Below are 20,028 nucleotides of genomic sequence, written 5' to 3' on the forward strand. Positions count from 1 at the left end.
CTATGATTTCATTAAGTACTCCCTTTTAGTAATAATGACAAATAAATAAAACTATTATCATGAGCATCCTCAATTCTAAAAGAAACTGACATCACCATTACATGCCAAAGAAGCATTGGGCTTAGCAGAAAGGTATAACTTTAATATTCAATAATTCTCGATCCAGATAATATAGCAAAGTATACAGAGTTTTAGTTTCTTTAAAGTGAACCAGGCATTATTAATTAAAGTCAGATCAAAAATGCGTTTGAGGAAATTTTCAATCTATAACAATCCATGTCAATATTTTTTTAAGTAGACATGGTAATGCTAAGAAAAGAAAGTACGTAGTAATGGAGATCTTTAGTGAAGGTTATACCATCTACAGGGAAAACATACCATGGTAACTTTAGAAGCTCGTCAATAATGTTTTGCTGGTTTTTAAAGTGAGTTTATGGAGAAGGCAATGGCACCCCTCTCCAGTACTCTTGCCTGGAAAATCCCATGGACGGAGGAGCCTGGTAGGCTTCAGTCCATGAGGTCGCTAAGAGTTGGACACGACTGAGTGACTTCACTTTGACTCTTCACTTTCATGCATTGGAGAAGAAAATGGCAACCCACTCCAGTATTCTTGCCTAGAGAATCCCAGGGATGGGGGAGCCTGGTGGGCTGCTGTCTTTGGAGTCACACAGAGTCAGACACGATTGAAGCAACTTAGCAAAGTGAGTTAAAAATATTTAAAAATAACTTTGGCAATGTGTCTAAACTATTTCAGAAACTATGACTTAAAAACAGGTGATTAAATGTGATTAACGTTTTATCACAGGTGATAGTTTTGCTCACCATGATATGAAACTGATTTCGATAAAATAATGGTACCCATCAAGGTTAAAATGATCTGAACCCTGTATGGTATCCTGACTTTAATCCTCTGTGAAAAGAATCTTAGGTATTATATTACTATTGACTACTACTACTACTAGTACTAAATTCTTTCTGAGTCTTACTCTGTTCCTTATAGTGTTTAAGTGCTTTGCATATATTTACTCATTTAATTATCAGGAGCTAGTGGAATTATTATCTCATGTTTCATGCATATTTTATAGATGAGGAAACTGAAGCTCCACAAGAGTAAGTGCTCACGGTAGTAAGTGACAGAACTCAGATTTGAAACCAGAACATCTGGCTTGAGATTTACCCACTGTTTTAAGTATCCTTCACTTGGAGTCACTCGGATTTCTGCTTGAAATCTTTATCTAAGAGTTACATTCAACGAAAGCATACTTATTTCATATCTAAAGAAAATGCTTTCCATTCATTAAAAACAGGATATAAAGCCTTAACTATTCGTTTGGAGACCCAGCACCTTGGTACTATGTCTGGAAATTCCCTGAAGATCTGACCATGTCACTCTCATGCTTGAACATCTTGAAAAGGTTTCTAATCTAGAGCCCAAGGCCTCCAATCTCTAAGTGCCTTACACCACACTATCTGAGACCCTCCTTTTTGGTCACTAAAGAATGGCATTCCTTCAGTTTTTCAAAAGCAAACTCCTTCAGTCTTCAAGCCTTTTGTACCTGCAGGCTGCTTCACAACTGGTCTTTCAGCTTCAACGTCATGTCCAAGTTGAAGCCTCTCTGGAGTGCTCAGGTAAGTATTCTTTGTTTCACATTGTCATGGCACAGTAACTTTCCCCTTTACATCATATAATTATAATTGAAATTAATTACTACATAATACTTTTAATGCTGGTTTACTCTGCTAGAGAATAACTTATAAGAGGTAATACCTGGTTTGTTGAGTGCGGAGTCTCATCTGCAACCATGGCTGAGACATAGTAGATGCACAAGAAATATTTAAGAAATGCAAAAATTTTCAAAATGAAAATCACCTTCAGAAAGTATATTCTATTCTAACCCAATTGTAACCCAATTAAGGATTGCTTTCTTGTGTTAAAGTAAATGGCTCCAAATCAGTCACCTCTTTACATACCATTGCCCTTAAATGTTACAGTGAATCTCCAAATAATCTCAATGACCTTAAATTTGTGTTTTGATTTGTTCTGCTAGGTGGGAATTGTGCTTTTAACTTTAGCTTTTATGGGAACTAGTAGCAGAATAGCCAGTCCTGTCACTCACAAGGCCATGAGTAATACTTGGTAGCTCACACCTATCTGGGAAGTTTATTAATGACTTCTACTTCCTTGAAACAAACGCATACACATTTTTGTGCCAAGGTGGTAATTCTTACCTGATGGTCTAGATATTATTTCTCAAGCATCTAGGTCAGCAGTAAGAATCTAAATCTTTGTGGTCATATAATGATTTACTTCCTATGGATAGAGAAACCACCCAGACACAAGCTTCAAGTAAGATGTTAGTTTCTGGTAGAGAGGCCACAGAATTGGTCCTTCCATCTCTAATTTCCATGACTTTCTGCCCAGTTAGCTAGAATTCAGTTTAGAATAATGCCATAATTAAAGGCTTACAAATGTGTTGGGTGTTTTGAGGAACTGAGATAGTAGTTTATCAGACTTATAAACCATTTCTTGCAAATGGTCTAAATTCATGACTTCATTTTCTAGACTTTTAACACCCCCCATCACACACACACACACACACACACACACACACCAGGTTGAAACATTAGCCTCTAGCTTCAATTGGAAAACTAAAGCATTAAATAAGGACCATACCCCTCCATTTTACTATTTTATATATGTTCAATCAGAAACACTGTTTCCAAGTTCTAATTTGCTTTTGCTTGTCAAGTTCTTTGCTGATTGCTACATTTTCATTATATTTGAGATAATTAAAGTTTTCAGTGATTTACTATGCTTTGTAATTAGATATGGTGACTTACATAAGGTGGAAGTGTTTCTTTTAGATTCACTTTTAACTGCAAAATAAAACCAAGGTTTCCAGCTATGCCAAAGTCATGCCTTACTTTGAAAAGACACGAATCTATTCATTTCATTCTATTTACTCCCCTATGAAAGTAACAATCAATCAATCAGTTTAATAATTACAACAGTTCATTAATGTCTTATTTGAACAACAACAACAAAAAACTGAGGCACCACATTTAAGAACAAAATGACTTAAAGTTTTCTCAAGCATCCTTTAGTAATGACACCATAGAAAACAAAATGTGAACGTGTTTGCGAATCATCAAGTTTATTCATCCAGAGCAAACCACCCACATCCTTGGTGATGATCGAGAGACATCAGGGGACAAAATGAATGAAGAGAACAGTGTGGAAGCAAGTAAACACATTTACAAAGTGACTGCAAAGCAAGATAAAGATCTAATATGTTCTGTTTTGTAGAAAACTCAAACACATTCTCTGTCCTCCAGGTAATCAATTAAGTGAAAGCAGTACATCTTACACTGTTTACTTCTGTTAGAGAGCAAGCCATTCCTTACTAAGGAAACTTCTCTTTCTTTCAAAACCTTTGCCACTTGAAGTATAAGGAAATAAATAGCTGGACTCATTAAAAAAAAAAAAAAAAAAAGACTTGCAAGATGTTAGAGAAAGCCATATGATTCAGAACCTTCAGGTGGAGGCCAGGCTTGTACAATGTGTGCGGTTAGTTGCCTTGCTCTCTGCACAGTTATAAACAGCCATTTCTGTAAGTATTTATAATACTCCATATTTTTATCTGAAGAGAACCCTCCGAGCAGTGGCAACAGATACATGCCTCCAATGCATTCAGAAACATTATTTGGTGACCGCAGGGAGGATGTAGAGATAAATACCACACACCCTTTACCCTCTAAGAGTTTCCAGTCTATAGACTTGGGGAAGCAATCAGGGTGGAACAGAGAAGCACAAAGAGTTCAGAGGAAGTCTAGGTGATTCTGGGAGGGCAGCCAATGAAACCTGAGATATTTTTAAGGATGAAGCAGTACCCCCAGCAAGGTTTTAAAACCTGGAAAGGATCTGACCTGAAGATAAATATATGGAAGGTGGAGTTGGAATATAGAAAGAAGGCAGCAAAAGTAACTTCTCTGAATTCCAGTATTCTGATTTTCAGGCTTCCAAGCGCTTTGGGATTATCCACTGAAATAATTTTCCAAGCCTAAGGCTTATTACAGGCTTTGTACTTTATCCAGTGCGACCATTTCTCTCTGTGTAGATCTTGTGGAGTCCTCAACTTTAGCCTGGTGACAGAGTCTCACATGGTCTATTTAAAAGTAATCAAGCCATTCCCAAAACATCTGATGTTGCCTTTTGAGAGGGTAATGGTTTTCCTTTTAATTCTAACTCCATCAATAAAGTGACACTAATCCAGACTGATTTGAGTAAACAGGGCATATTCCCCATTGTCTCTGTGATCTGAGAAAGAATGAACTTGAGAAAGATCACTGCCTGGATTGGAAATGGCCCCTTTGGGTGTTTTGCGCAAGCTTAAAAGGAAAAAGAAAATGCCTGTACAGAGTTCTTTCCAAGGCAAGCTTGCTTTGGGGGTGGTAATGCTCATAGGGGTATTATACTAAACTGCACCTATTAGTGGCTTTAGCAGCAATAAGAAAGTAGAACTATTTCTTTTGTAGTGTTTCCAGAAATGCTGATGAGAGTGTTTCATAAATTTCCGCCTCTGGCAAAACAGCACAGCTTGACTCAAAATTCCCTCTTTCAGCTTTTATAAGAAAAAAAAAAAATTTTTTTTTTGGTCCCATATAAGAAACACGGACAAGATGCAATTCATATCACCATTTTTGCATAAGATATCAGTTTACACTTTACACATATCCACTGACATTCCAAAAATGTTTTATTGTTGCCAGTTATTCCATTACCTAGAAGCACCATGTGCTTTATCCTAACACCAGTAACTGAATTTTAAATTGACAGGTAAATATTATCTGGGAAAGGTATCTCAAAATTTACAGAACAGCTCAGTTTTCCTTTGTCTTTGAAAAGAGACTGAAACTGCATAAAGTTAGTCATTATTTCAAACGTGAAATAAATTTGGAATTAAGAACTAGGTTTTTGGGGCGAGGCAGAAAATGGAAAGGAATGCTTTGAGTATAGGATAGGGGTGCTACATATCAGACCAAATTTAAAAAAAATCAAATATGGGGAAATTTAAAGTACTGTTTCTGAAAAGATTTTTATGGACACTTCAGATAACTACTGTTTTCTGCAAAGGAGGTTGTATAGCAACATGGTCGTATGTGGAACTTCACTGTTTCCCCTAATGTTTGCAGAGGTAAAGGCAGAACAAACCACATTTCAACATCAAATATTTTCAAAATTCACTTTACATCAGTAGAGGATTAGGTCTGTAAGGACAAGAAAGGAATGAGATACAAGCTTGGCCATCCCCCCATTTATCATAGAGCCTCAGTCACCCTCTTAGCGACTCTCTTTGCCCTTTAATCAAGTCACTGAGTTTTCTCCCCAAGTACCTGCCCTTGCCTACCCCACCATCGTCTCTTTAACTGCCTAGGTTTTCATCTTGAGTGAGATGGAAATGATGCAGGAGATTGTGGAAGGAGATGATATGAACAGAAAGAAAGACATTTGCCCCAATATTTCTGTTCAGATCTTAAGTAAAAATGTATATCCTTGTCCAAAGTGAAATTTGAAAATTTTATTTCAAATTTTTTAAGTTTGTAATACCAAGAGCTTGATTTTATTATTGTAATTGTTTTTGATTAAATTAGGGTGTTGTTTGTTTCTTAAAAGATATATTCATATTTGCTTCTGCTCTATTATTTCCCAATTGGGATTCTCACCTTGAACAAAAGTCATACTTGGGATATTGTGTCACATTTAGCTCCATGATCTCTATTTGCTTTTAGAGCAATGACCAGAGAGGAGATTTTTCTCATTCTAAAATGACTACTTAATAAATAAAGTTGACCCTAATTAACATAGAAAATCAGTCTAGAGTTTGTTCCTAGTTTTGATTAATTTAAGAATGCAATTACCAACTCCCTATAAGGGTTAGAAACCTTATCTATCTCTACAGAGGTCTAAGGAATGGGAACAGGAAACAACTTCACCCAAATCAAGCAATCATTTGGACTAATTTTTCTTCCTCCTTGCAGGACGATACCTGTCACTCCTAGAGCATGTAGACAAAGTTTGGATCTCAAATGTAGGAAACGAGTTGCCAGTCCAGGTTCGATGCACGATGCTGGATGCTTGGGGCTGGTGCACTGGGACGGCCCAGGGGGATGGTATGGGGAGGGAGGAGGGAGGAGGGTTCGGGATGGGGAACACATGTATACCTGTGGCGGATTCATTTTGATATTTGGCAAAACTAATACAATTATGTAAAGTTTAAAAATAAAATAAAATTAGAAAAAAAAAAAAAATTCTGAACATGGCCCATGCTTTCCGAATATGCATGGGTTCTAGCTCTTAGTGAGATAAAAGCCCTTGTCATCCTTTTTTTTTTTTTTTTTTTGCTATTTCTTATACAAGTGTTCCATTTTGACATACAGATTAAACACAGGTCAGTTTAAATCAACATTCTCTTTTCAAGTCAATATAGCATGCTCTTTCATTTGGTCCTATGCAGTTGTTCTTTGTACTTTTATTAATCTTCTACCTTCTACCTAGAATGACCTTCCCTCTTCCCGCTGTGGCTAAATTCTAGTTCCAAACTATGTGAAATATTACCCTTATCAAGAACAGATTGACCCACTTCACTGTCTTTGAGAAACCTTGGTGTCTCTTACAACATTTCTGTTTTAAACCAGAGTCACTTATGAATGAATACTTTATGTACAAACTAGGATTGTGACTTCTCATAAGCCAGGGGCTATAACTGCTCTCCTTTTGGTGCCCTAGCACAAGCACCAGGACTATACTTAACTAGTTCTCAGTAAGTTGGGTTGTAAGAAAATGCTTCTTTTCCTAAGGGAGACAATTTAATTGATCTGTGGCTGGGATATCAAAGCTACTGTATTTAGTTTATAGACAAATATATACCACTTTTTTTGGGGGGGGGCAGGGGGTAGGGAGGGGGGAATAATAGAATAAATGGTGTGTGTGTGAAAGTCGCTCAGTCATGTCCAACTCTTTGTGACCCCATGGAGTATATGTCCATGGAATTCTCTAGGCCAGAATATTGGAGTGGATAGCCTTTCCCTTCTCCAGGGGGTCTTCCCAACCCAGGAATCAAACCCAGGTCTCCTGCATTGGAGGTGGATTCTTTACCAGCTGAGCCACAAGGGAAACCCAACAAAACAAACAGTGGGTCTTATTTTATAGGATGACCATATACTTTATCCTCCAAGAGGAACACTTTTGGAAAGTAAAAGGGGTGCTATTGATAAGTACATTTTAATAGCAGGAGTAAATAGGGACATACCAAGACCACTAGTTCCCAACTTATCTATGGCAGGAACCATAGCTATGAAAGAGAGCTATGTGTAGAGAAACACAAGTTGCATGAGACTTTAGAAACAATCCATTTCTACTCTTCCGAATGTTCCAGAGAGGCAGTGGATATCCTTGAAAATCAAGCACCCTATGTGCAATTCAGAGAAATGCATTTTTATACTTCTAGGCAGCCTTCAACAAAGCCCTATATCCCCCCAAGAGCACTCTAACACAGCCCTAATTACACCATTCCTCTGTTTAAAATTCTTCCACGGCTTATCATAGCCACTATATTAAATGTGTTAGGACACTCCATGAGCCACTCTATCTTATATTTCTATCTTTATTTTCTAATTATTTCATACTTTCAGTTCCATCAAAACTATCTGACATTTGAGGACCCCAGTATGCACCTGCTTCTGTGTCTCTGCTGATGCTTGTTTCTGCACCTGAAATCATCCTTCCCTCTTTTATTTCTAAAACTTTAGAAAGTTCTCTACTCATCCTTCCAAGTGAATCCTCATCACACACACATATACATAGACTTGCAAGGTCCTCTTGCTTCAGGGTACTCTCTTTCTCTTTGATACTTTATATTATCTTGCTCACACTTCGCATATGACACTCAAGGTCTCTCCTATATTAATTATAACTGTATATTTTCATTCTCCCTATAAACTGTTACTTATTGGTATAGGAACTGTTTCATATTCATTTTTACATCCTATGTACCATCTTATATGTAACTGATGCTCAGTAAATATTTATTTACACAGAATAAGTCAGTAGTCCCTTTTATAACTTCAGTTTCTCCTCCTCAATACCACTCCTCATGAATATTGACACATTTCAACTTTATTAAAAAGCGTAAGTGAAAATTATAAAATGTTGATAGAGATAACAGCTCAATAAGCCACAGGTCCCTATTTTCTTGTGCCTCCAAACTGTGTCCTGAAGAGAAGATCTGGAATAAGAATTATAGCTTAACTCTTAGATCAACTGTTTCACCTTGACCTTTCAATCCATTCTCTTCCAGAACCAAAATCTGCTACCCTACTGGATGTCCTTCACAGGCAACTCCTTCCCTAAATTGGCCCTGGACAATAAGACTGTACCAGCCATCTGATTTTTTGCTCATCATATATTCAAAAGACAATTCTGAGTTCATTGAGATTTGGAAAAACTTCCATTTTCAAAACAGTAAGACTTTTATGGAAACAACCAGGTTATTTTTCACTGATGTGTCTTTTGGGTCTCTTCCTTACTTACTAATATAAAACAAGTAATGTTTAAAGTAGTAATGTTTAAAACTCAATATGCGAAAAGTTTAATTTCTCACTATTACTCTAAAGGGAACATTTTTACCCATCTGCCTCTAACTCACCAGCACAGATCCTTACCAACACAATTATGTGCCCCTCAAAGAAAGGTTGGGTACATTTGTGGTAACAGAATTCTCAACTGTCTGACCTGTATCCTTCCTTGATAAATTCTCATGACCTCAAATACATACTCCCTTAACATGAAGAATATAGAATCTAAATTCTGTATGTGCTTATTGTCTAAAAAAATTTCAGCAAACTTTGTATTCAGAAAATATGTATTGTATGATGAAAGAGCAACCAATATTTTTTTGATTGTTTTAGTTAAACATCCATTCATTGATATTTCCTACTGTCTCTCCACACCCCCAGTTGAGGATCATTGCTCTTCTAGAAAACAAAACAAACCAAACATGATTTTACCTTATCAAGGTAAAGGATAAGTGATTTATAGGAAAACATGATCTACCATCTGTGATCTCTTTCTCCCAGTCCCTTCTGGGCTTGAGGGAAACCAATTGTAAAACAAGTAGTGCAATCTAAGACCACAGCATGGAGTGAGGAACGGCAACCAGCCTGACACCTGAATTAAGTCTGCAGCTTCTGTTTCTTACCGCTGTGATTTTACCTACGGTGCTAAAAATCGCAGAGGTACAACATTGGAAATTTTAAAAGAATTCATGTATTCACTTCAAAGATAAAAACCACTCCCACAGGGGAAAATCTGATTCAGTCTTTGGAAGTGGTATTGGGACAGGAAAGACTATTTTCCTTGCCAATATGCACCCAGAGGTCCATTAATTGGCAATGACCTGAACTTATTCAGGTCATTGGAGGCTCATACTGCTGCTTCAGCACTTTTCTTCCTACTCTCAACTAGATTTGCATACCAGTTCTTTCTGGAAACTTTTTGGAGCAGTTGCCATGACTCAGAATAGCCCTTTTTTAGAGTATACTCTCTCCTTTTTGGTATCAAAGAGAAAAAGGTTAAGTAAAAGGGACTCATTTTTACAGCTATAGCTCTCTCAGAAAGAGAAGTCATTAACCTCGATTTGTAAAATGAGGTGATTCAATATATGAGCCTTGAAGTCTTGAATGTTGTAACCCATTCACCAGTCCTTTTTCATCTTCATACACAAGCCCAGATAGGGATTTTTAAATAAAATACCGTCCTTCTAAGGAGGAGTTTGAAAGTTTTCAAAGTCTCTCTCGGTGTCTCTCTGTCTCTCACACACATACACACACTGGACCCAGGTTTTTTGGTAAGAAAATGGAACTCCAACTTAATCTGTGAAGAATTTCCTTTCTTTGGCGCCTCTCTCTCTAAGCTTTAGACCAGTTCTGGAGGCTGTGTCATTCCACCCTGGCGCACTGGAAAGGTACTTGCTCGAGGCCTCTTCATTGTAACCCAAGGGTGGAACCTTAAGCCAAGCCTGTTATATCCAACTTGCTTTCCCCTCCCTTCCGGACCCTTTCCTGTTCAATAACAGCTTCCCCAAATTCCTCTCTGCTTGAGGGCAAAGAACTGGAAAGTTAGGGGAAAGAGGAGGAACAGCTTGCTTATATTGTTTTTGAGTTACCAATCCAAGGAAGTTGCTGGCAAGTTAAATGGAAACATTATTTGAAGTCAGAGAAAGGGTTGCGATTTTCAAATAATTTTCACTCTCACGGGACGTGGCATGCCTTTGTAGTCTTAATCTAACAATTTAAAAACAATTCTTATATGATAATCATAAATGGCTGATTCTGTATTGACGGTTATTCATGAGTGTTATCAGAAGGTGAATACTAAGACGTTATAAATTTGGAAAGAAATTTCTACATTCTCAGGGCCATGTGGTCCCAGGCATTTCGTATACCTCCTTGTAGAACTGCATTTCTACAAAGGGCTAGTTATTCAACCCTATGCAGAAAAGAAAGCTGTTCTTAAGCAATAGAACGGAAATGAAGCCATGGAGATAACATATTATACACACTAGCGGAAGGATATAAAAATCATGACAAAATACAGGAAAAGACACAGGACAGTAGAGAAATGCCGCCATATTTTTTTCATCGGTAACTTCTGTGTATGTTAGCATTTCAAAAGAAAACAGACAGTTGCTGTCTCTTCAGCATCTGACCACACATCCCCTAAAGTTTTGAAAAATGCAGACTCGTGTAAAGGTATTTTCTTTCACCGTGAGGACGCCATACTATCACATACAGCATGACTCCTTTACCTCCATAAAAGGCAGTCATTCGTACAAATAGCTTCTCATCACAGTATTTATGCAGTTTCTTTTTTCTTTTTTGAGGAATAATCAGTTCTTTCTACTTTACATCAGCTTTATACTTTTCTTAGAGATACTTCAAAGTCAACTTTTGTTTCTAACCTTTTTATTTACACACACAGGAATCCTAACCTGATTATAAATGCGCGCCAAATTTTTCACGAACACAAAGTCAGATATGATATGACTGACAGATCTTTTCCTTTTTTTTTTTCATGATCAAAACAGGACAACATTGGATCAAATAGAAACAAGATAATCATAAATGTTACGTCCATTTTTTGTAATTGCTTAGTAACATTTTAAGCTGACTTTCAATATTAAAGCAAAACAAGAAACTCAAGTTTCTCCACCGAGGACAAGCAAGCCTACTTGAATGTTTTAAAGGAAAATAGGCACTTCCTTTTCCTTCTTTAGATAACTCGATATTTCCCCTGCTATATTTACACAGTTCAGGTGTCTAGACAATAGCACGGTCAATATGAGAGCACTGGCCCAGCTTTGTCGCCGGTGTGGAGGCTTCCCTTGTGCATTCTGCCCAGAGTACTGTGCATTTTGTTCTGATTTTTAAGGAGCTCTATTTGAATACTCCAGTCTACTTTTCGAAGCATTCACCTGCAAGCATTTTCATCCGAAACACTGAACTCACTCTCTTCACACTGCACTCCCCCCTCCCCAGTCTGATTAGTGTCAACACAGCTGCCCTATTCTGAGGAATGTAAACTAATATTGTTGTTAGACCTCCCTCAACCTTAGGAAACTTCCTCAAAGCCTTAGAGTCTCTTCAGGATTTTTTTTATTCAGAGATTTAAATCCCTGAAACAAATGTGTTGAAGACAGATCAGGGCGGCAAACATTAATTCCTTAAATAAAATCCTATGTGCTATAATATACATTTACATGTATGCATACATAAATATTTAATAATGCATCACTCCATAATAACTCATTATACAGTGAAAGTTGAAGTCAAATCACCAGACAATAGGGACCTGAGTGAAGTCCCTTCAGGATTTAGGTGGATCTCTGGATTGACAGACTTCAAAACGGAGATGGCTTAAAAAAAAAAAAAAAATCTCATCTAATTACTTAAAAAAAAACAAAAAAAAAACACTTAATTTGCTTTTAGGATGAAGTCTGGAGACAAAACTGAGAACTTAACTAAGTTGAGACACAGTCAACAAATTTGTCCTACTGGTAAGTGAAAACCCAACAGAGGAGTCATTTCAGTGAGTCTGGCAGAATATGATCTGCTCTCTTAGATTGTTCTCATACAGAGTGATTTTCTAAACTCCTGAATATTGAGCTTCTTCAAATACATAACATCTCCCCAGAAATTTTTCTTCTCCCTTTTCTCCTACTGTTTCATCTTTTACTTTAAAAACACTCTTACAGTCACCACAGAAAACATTAACCAAGAAAAAGAGATTCCTATACACAGTTTGCAAAAACATTACATTGGGTGACCAAGAACCACAAATATGTAAGCTTTTATTTTAAAAAGAGAAATAAAAATAGCATCTCTAAATGGAGTGCTAAAATCTAAAAGCCTTACCTCACTAAATTGAGTCTGGGCATTGTTTTCCAGGTACAACATGTTAGCTGTAAGATTGATCAATGCCGCTGTCCTCTCTTCTGGCTCCAGGATTTTGCCAACCCCCCCACCCCCTCTGAGACCCTTACAGTAGAAATCTACTAGGAAGATAACAGAACTCAAGTCCTTCTGTCTCTTTCTCTCTCTGTACATAATTTTAGGTTCCCTCATATATACCCAACTATAGGCATGAGGGGGCGGGACTCTTCTCTTTACCTGTCCAATCCATCAACTTCCACCTGGACTCCTCCACTCCAATGGAGTGAGGCCTCTCCCATCTCATTAAGTAGTTAGAATTCCTTATCACCAATCTTTAAAAGAAAAGGAAAGAAAGAGAGAGAGAGAGAAAAAGGACACAGGAGAGAGACAGGTAAAACTTTCCCTTGTCTCTTTCATAAGAAAACACACTCTTTCCTGAAAACAAAATCTCCCCAAACAAACCACAGATCGTACCACCACCAGGACTTAAAGAAGGCACTTCAGAAAGTTATTTTACACTTTGCAACAAAAAGTAAAGCTTCAGGAAAAGCTTTCAGAAGTTGGTTTTTTGTTTTGGGTTTTAAAACCTAGATGTGGATTTTCAAAAATGATTACACAGTTAGAAATTTGGGGAAACTACCCAAATCAATGCATATATATACTTAATATAAAAATTTAAAAATCCACTGCCTGATAGGTAAAGGATTTCCCACTTCTCCCTAGAGAAATACCAGTGGTTTCAAGCAAATCTATGCCAACATAAGCCACTTGATTGTTCAAAGCATGTTTCAATAACAATTTAAATCATTGGCCCTGTTAACTTGTAAAAACAAACAAACATCCATATTATGTACAGGAAATAGAAAAGCTGGGAAAAGTGCCCATTTTTTTTAAAAAGCCCTTAAAAAAATGCTTTTTTTCTATCATTATTTCTTGAAATATAGAATCAGCACAATAGCTTATCTATTTGAATATTTATTTTCTCTACCATACCTAGTTTTTATTAATGCTCAAAGATAGTAATTTTATAAACAGATAATTAATTACTATTAACTAGAATAAATCTTCAGGTCTGAAAGACAAGTCAGATTTTGCCTTAAAAATATATTTACTTAAATACACAACATTCATGTAGAATTAGGTTTTGCTTGCTATGGATTCAGAGAAGATGAAATGGATCCTGATGGCTACTGTGGGATCCACTAACATATGCTCATTGCTGTGGAGTATAATTTAGTTAGACTTATATCTAAACATCACTTCTCACCTCACACTCGGGAATCCAAATTACCTCTGTCCTGCCTAAAAGTTACAACTGGACAAGATATCTATAAGTGAATACTAAGATTACTTCCAAAATTTAGAAGGAGATTAGAAGAAAACTAGAAACCAGAATAGATTAGCATATAAACCTTTAAAATACCCTTTAACATTTAAAATGTGCAAATGCATTCATGACCTTGGAGTTGCCTCCCCTTTACTTCACTTTTTGCCTCCATAAAATGCATGCACATAAAGGATAATATGATCATGAGGTGATATTTATCTTACCCCTAAGTTATTGGTAAGATGCTGCATTTTTGCAAAAATTTTTCAGTAATACCATTTTATTTCAACTGTGCAAGGATATGACAACACTAATTCTACAAATTTATATCAGACAAAATGTTGATTTCTTCACTGAAATACTGGGAAGGTTATCTCTTACTATCTGTAATTAACCAAAGAAGCACAGGCTACAAGACAAAAACAAAAACCAAAAGAAAAAAAAAAAAATTACTTGCAAAATGCAATTCATTATTTACACTATGTATTTAAATTGTACACCCACTGACAGCTTCCAGGTAAGTAATAGAAAGCAGGTAGTTGTTTTCTGAAAACTGTGCTCTATTCCAGTGGTTCAAACACTTGGATGATCCTGAGAATCATCCAGGGTACTTTTTAAAAACAGAGTTCTTGACCTGATCCCAGATCTTTATAGCCTAGTAGGAAGTTCTGAATGAGGCAAGTTTGGAAATTAATCTGGAGTAAATGCATTAGCACAACTTCCCAGAAAGTCATTATTGGATTCTTTTCTACATGAATAGGGTAGTGTAAGCATTTGAACCCCTAAATCTAGGGTTCACAATATCAGATGCTGATGATATTCAACCAAATGTAAACAAATTTCATCTTGCGCAAAGTCAAAAGCTTCCCGGCAGTATTTGATGGATGAAAAAGATCAAATTCCTTCTCTCTACCACCTTAGCCTTCAGCGTATGCCGGTGAGACTATGATCTCTATCTAAGGTATCTACCAAATCTAAAACATGTATATTTTACATAAAAGATACAATAAATCTGCTAAGGCTACGTGTCTGTTCTGGGTACTTGAGGGGAAGGAGCACTGGACTAGGGGTTAAAGGAGTAAGTATGAGATACAAGAACCATTTCCAACTCTGTGCCCTGGGGGCAGGTTACTTAACCACTCTGGATTCACGTTCCTCATTTGTGAAATGAGAGGCAGAACTAAATGATTTATAAAAACCATTATAAAGATAAGAGTCTTTGTCCAGAATTTGTGGAAGTGATTTAAAGGATTATTCACATTTCTCATATTTTACTGGGGTATTTGTACCTCAGTTTGCTCATCTTCAAACTGTACAATGAAGCAGTTGAGTCGCACAGATACTAAGATGCTTAAATGACATAAAGAAAAAGTCACAATGCATTGAGGGGAAAATTCATGGGTTTTTCTTTAGGGTATAATAGCTCCTGGGCTTCCTTGGTGGCTCAGATGGTAAATAATCTGCCTGCAATGCAGAAGATGCGTGTTCGATCCCTGGGTCAGGAATATCCCCCAGAGAAGGCCATGGCTACCCACTCTAGTATTCTTGCCTGGAGAATTCCATGGACTGAGGAGCCTGGTGAGCTATAGACCATGGGGTTGCAGAGTCAGACATGACTGACTAATTAACACACTTCATGGTAGTTACCAATGCATTTAAATTTGAATTTAGCACACACGTTTCCATAAAAGAGTGAATGAAAGTACCTCTGATAATATTCGATTTCAGAATTAGTGTAAATACTTGATGTAAACATCATGCATTTATTTAAGCAGAAGGTTACAGAGAAGCAACCATTTTCTGTATTCACCATGCAGCAAAGTTTACCTTTGACATCAAAGGTTTACTAACGTGCATTAATTTTCCTAATAACCTAGTGATGTAGTTAAGTATTATTATCACCATTGTGTGGATACTATAAATAAACTCAAAGATTTTAAGTAGGTTTCCTAAGTCTTCAGGAGTCAGAACAACTTTATTTAACTTTACTTACAGGTCATAATTTCTCATTCTCAGCAGTTCCCTTGAATTCCTCACAGATTCATGGCCTCAGACTCAGGGCTCAGCACTATCTCTTGAATGAAAATGTCACTGCTGTAAATCTAGTACACTGGAAGCAGAAGTCATTCAAGAAGTACGATTAACACATATGCTTTCTTGAAAGAAGTGTGTTACATATTTGTTGAATATCCTTCTTTACAGATACTCATGTAAGAACTCTTTATATGTAAAAATATTAACCTTATAATAATTGCAGCGAATAATTTTCTGCTATGTGCGTGGTTGTGTATGTGTTTCTGGTGTTTCAAACTCATATATGGATTTATGGTTTGTTCTTTGGTGTAGAAGATTTCTATTTTCCATAACTAAATTCATCATTTTTCTGTTATGATTTGTTACTTCTCAAAGAGAGTTTGAAAGTTCTTTGCCAGTCCAACATTATAAAATCCTTTGGCCATATTATAGTTTCATATTATTATGGGGCTTTTAATTTTTCATATTCAAATCATTAAATGCTCTAGAATTTTTACTGAATTTGTATTATGAGAAATAAGTGAAGATTCACTCCTCCCCCAACTTATTTCATTATTTTATTGAATAATTTTTGTCTCTAATTTGACATGCAATCTTTATAACATATCAAATGTCAATGGCTCCATTTACACCTCTAAGTGATAAAGTTAAGCAAGTACATAAATGCTTGGTACACATAAAAATGGCAGAAAGTGAAGAGGAACTAAAAAGTCGCTTGGTGAAAGTGAAAGAGGAGAGTGAAAAGTTGGCTTAAAGCTCAACATTCCGAAAACTAAGATCATGGTATCTGGTCCCATCACTTCATGGCAAATAGATGGGGAAACAGTGGAAACAATGTCAGACTTTATTTTTTTGGGCTCCAAAATCACTGCAGATGGTGATTGCAGCCATGAAATTAAAAGACGCTTAATCCTTGGAAGGAAAGTTATGACGAACCTAGATAGCATATTCAAAAGCAGAGACATTACTTTGCCAACAAAGGTCCGTCTAGTCAAGGCTATAGTTTTTCCAGTGGTCATGTATGGATATGAGAGTTGGACTATCATGAAAGCTGAGCACCGAAGAATTGATGCTTTCGAACTGTGGTGTTGGAGAAGACTCTTACGAGTCCCTTGGACTGCAAGGAGATCCAACCAGTCCATCCTAAATGAGATCAGTCCTGGGTGTTCATTGGAAGGACTGATGCTGAGGCTGAAACTCCAATACTTTGGCCACCTCATGGGAAGAGTTGACTCATTGGAAAAGACTCTGATGTTGGGAGAGATTAGGGGCAGGAGGAGAAGGGGACGACAGAGGATGAGATGGCTGGATGGCATCACCAACTCTATGGAAATGAGTTTGAGTGAACTCCGGGAGTTGGTGATGGACAGGGAGGCCTGGTGTGCTGCAATTCATGGGGTTGCCAAGAGTCAGACACGACTGAGCGACTGAACTGAACTGAACTGAACACATAAAATACTAGTTGACTTTAACCCACATTATGTAAGGTTGGGTAGGGAACAACATGGCCTCTATAAAGTTCTAGAAAGTAAAAAGTGGAAGCAATTTAGTCTCTCAGATCTATGTCTGCCCCCTATGGCTTGAGGTTAAGTAGAGAAAACAAGGAAATATTTAGGTTTCATGCAGTCATAAAAATAGAGATAAAAGTTTTAGTGGGTTCCCCTCATGAAGACTTTAGGTCCTAATTGAATTGAGAAAACATAAAAGTTAGAAGAGGCTTCATTGTATCTGGTAGGATTAGGTAGTCAATTATTAAAAAAAGAGACTGGTGACTTGCTTTTATATTAGCAGTTGAAATTCCAAGAAAGAACATGTGCTTGACTAGAAATGTATCAACCCTCTATGCTTTAACAAAAAATTTAACCATACTTATCAATGTCTCTACATTCTCTCCTCCCTACAAAGGGCCCTCACCATCATTTTTATCTTTCCTAAAGAACAACTATGATTGTGTTATTCCTCAGGATGCATCATTGCCAGTGGAGTAAGCTCTTTTCATAGGCACTCAAAATCCTTCTTCACAGGTTGATTTCAAGCTGCCCTCTCAGCTTCATATTCCTATATTCCACTCTGCTTGCTACATGCTGGCCCCAGCTGAACATTTTGCCCCTGTGCTCAACTTGCTCCCTCAGTTTGGAATGCCTTCGTCCCATTTACCTGTAAATGAAAACACTTTCAAATTCCTTAAATGAAACTGAGTTCTCCAGTGTCCTAGTTGAAGTTTAATCTTTTCTTATTTTATGTGAATGTATAGTTTACAATGCAAAAAATTTTATACTTGTCAACTCCTCTATGAAGCTATGAACTTTTGAGGTCAGAGTACATTTCAGTTCATCATATCACATTTAGTGTCTAAAAGCTTGATGAATATAAGTTCAACTGAATGATTTAACTCTAGAAAAAAACTAGAAAGTTGAAAAGGGATTATTTACCCAAAGTATTTATTATGACACAAATGCCTTTCCTATAGGAATCAATGCATAGCACCTAATTACAATAGGAGAGAGAGAAAAATGATGCTTTCAACTCAAGGACTGTTCGTCAAAACTTCAATACTTATTTGTCAAGAAGGAAAATTGTCAGCATGATAAACCTACAACAGTCAAAAAATATTGGGATTTTATAAAGCATGAATGAAAGCTAAGAAATGTTGGGACTTTCCAAGCTGCTCCAGAACAAAATCAATGAGATCATTTTAATACCAGCCACCATAAAGTCAAAGGATGATCAGCAGGACACACTAACTTTCATGGCTCTAATCTTTCCCAAGTTAAGTGATTTCCTTCCTTTCCTGCTCCAGACAGGTAAGAATGAGCTTTGGAGAAGCTACTGAAAGCACTAAATCAGTTTACCAAATCAGTTTTCTCTGAAGGCTAAAGCTAAATTCCAAACCAAGCTAAAAGGTCACCTCCATTTTAGAGTCACTAGTGAGACTCTGAAAGATAAGCAAGACTTATAGGCACAGAGGAGGAAATAAAGTCTGTCCTATACCTTAAAGATATATTTCTTTATTTTTGTAAACCTTCAAGAAGGTAAAATGGTAGACAACATTTAGTTTCTCTCTCTTTGTATATTTTGTGGGTCAGGTATTTTTCAGAGTGCTTTATATATATCAAAATTCAATTAGTGTTCATAAAAACTTATGATGTTTATACTGTTGTTATTTTTCTCTTATAGATGAAGATGAAGACAGTGGTGGTGGTGGTTTAGTCACTAAGTCCTGTCTGACTCTTGTAACCCCTGGACTGTAGCCTGCCAGGCTCCTCTCTCCATGGGATTCTCCAGGCAAGAATATTGGAGTAGGTTGCCATTTCCTTCTCCAGGGGATGCTCCCAACCCAAGAATCGAACTTGGGTCTCCTGCATTGCAGGCAAACTCTTTACTGACTGGCTTACGAGGGAAGCCGTGAAGACTCTGATATATGGTGGCTCAGAGGTTAAAGCATCTGCCTGCAATCTGGGAGACCTGGGTTCGATCCCTGGGTTGGGAAGATCCCCTGGAGAAGGAAATGGCAACCCATTCCAGTATTCTTGCCTGGAGAATCCCATGGACAGAGGAGCCTGGTGGGCTACCGTCCATGGGGTTGCAAAGAGTCAGACACGACTGAGCAACTTCACTTTCACTTTCACTAAATGGTGAAATCAAGATCTGAAGGGATTCAAAACAGTCCAAGGAAATAGGTATCCATATGCAAAAGAATATGGCTTCCCTTGTAGCTCAGTTGGTAAAGAATCTGCCTGCAATTCAGGAGACCAGGGTTTGGTTCCTGAGTTGGGAAGATCCTCTAGAGAAGGAAATGGCAACCCACTCCAGTTTTCTTGACTGGAGAATCCCATGAACAGAGGAGCCTGGCAAGGTACAGTCCATGGGGTCACAAGAATCAGACACAACTTAGCAACTAAACCACCATGTGCAAAATGATAAGATCATCTTCATATAATCTTTAATTTGCATTTTAAAATTTTAGATTATAAAAATAGTGTGATATTTTGAGCCCAAAACTGAAAAACAAAAATAAAAAATAAATGTTATCATAAGCATAACACTCATAGAGGATTACTGTTAAAAGTTTCCTTTGTCTTTTTCCTATGTTTATGTACATATTCTGTCTGCAAAATTAGATTACATTCTATATATATATATATATATACACACACACATAAGTTATCTTCATATTA

General features: G+C 37.0%; 1 protein-coding gene across 7 annotated transcripts in view; it reads right to left on the bottom strand.

Annotated features, from left to right (window-relative positions):
• Positions 1–20,028, bottom strand: part of TP63 (tumor protein p63) — a 271,889-nt gene that overhangs the window by 98,269 nt on the left and 153,592 nt on the right. Inside the window, exon 1 of one of the 7 annotated variants that reach the window (XM_005897662.3) lies at positions 12,472–12,696. The exons of the other annotated variants lie outside the window; for them this stretch is intronic. Within the exon in view, the coding sequence (XP_005897724.2) occupies positions 12,472–12,681 (210 nt within the window). The 5' untranslated portion in view covers positions 12,682–12,696. Of the gene's footprint in view, positions 1–12,471; positions 12,697–20,028 lie in introns of those variants that run through there. 7 annotated transcript variants of the gene reach the window in all.

Source organism: Bos mutus, chromosome 1 (assembly GCF_027580195.1).
Source record: "Bos mutus isolate GX-2022 chromosome 1, NWIPB_WYAK_1.1, whole genome shotgun sequence".
Lineage (NCBI taxonomy): Eukaryota > Metazoa > Chordata > Mammalia > Artiodactyla > Bovidae > Bos > Bos mutus.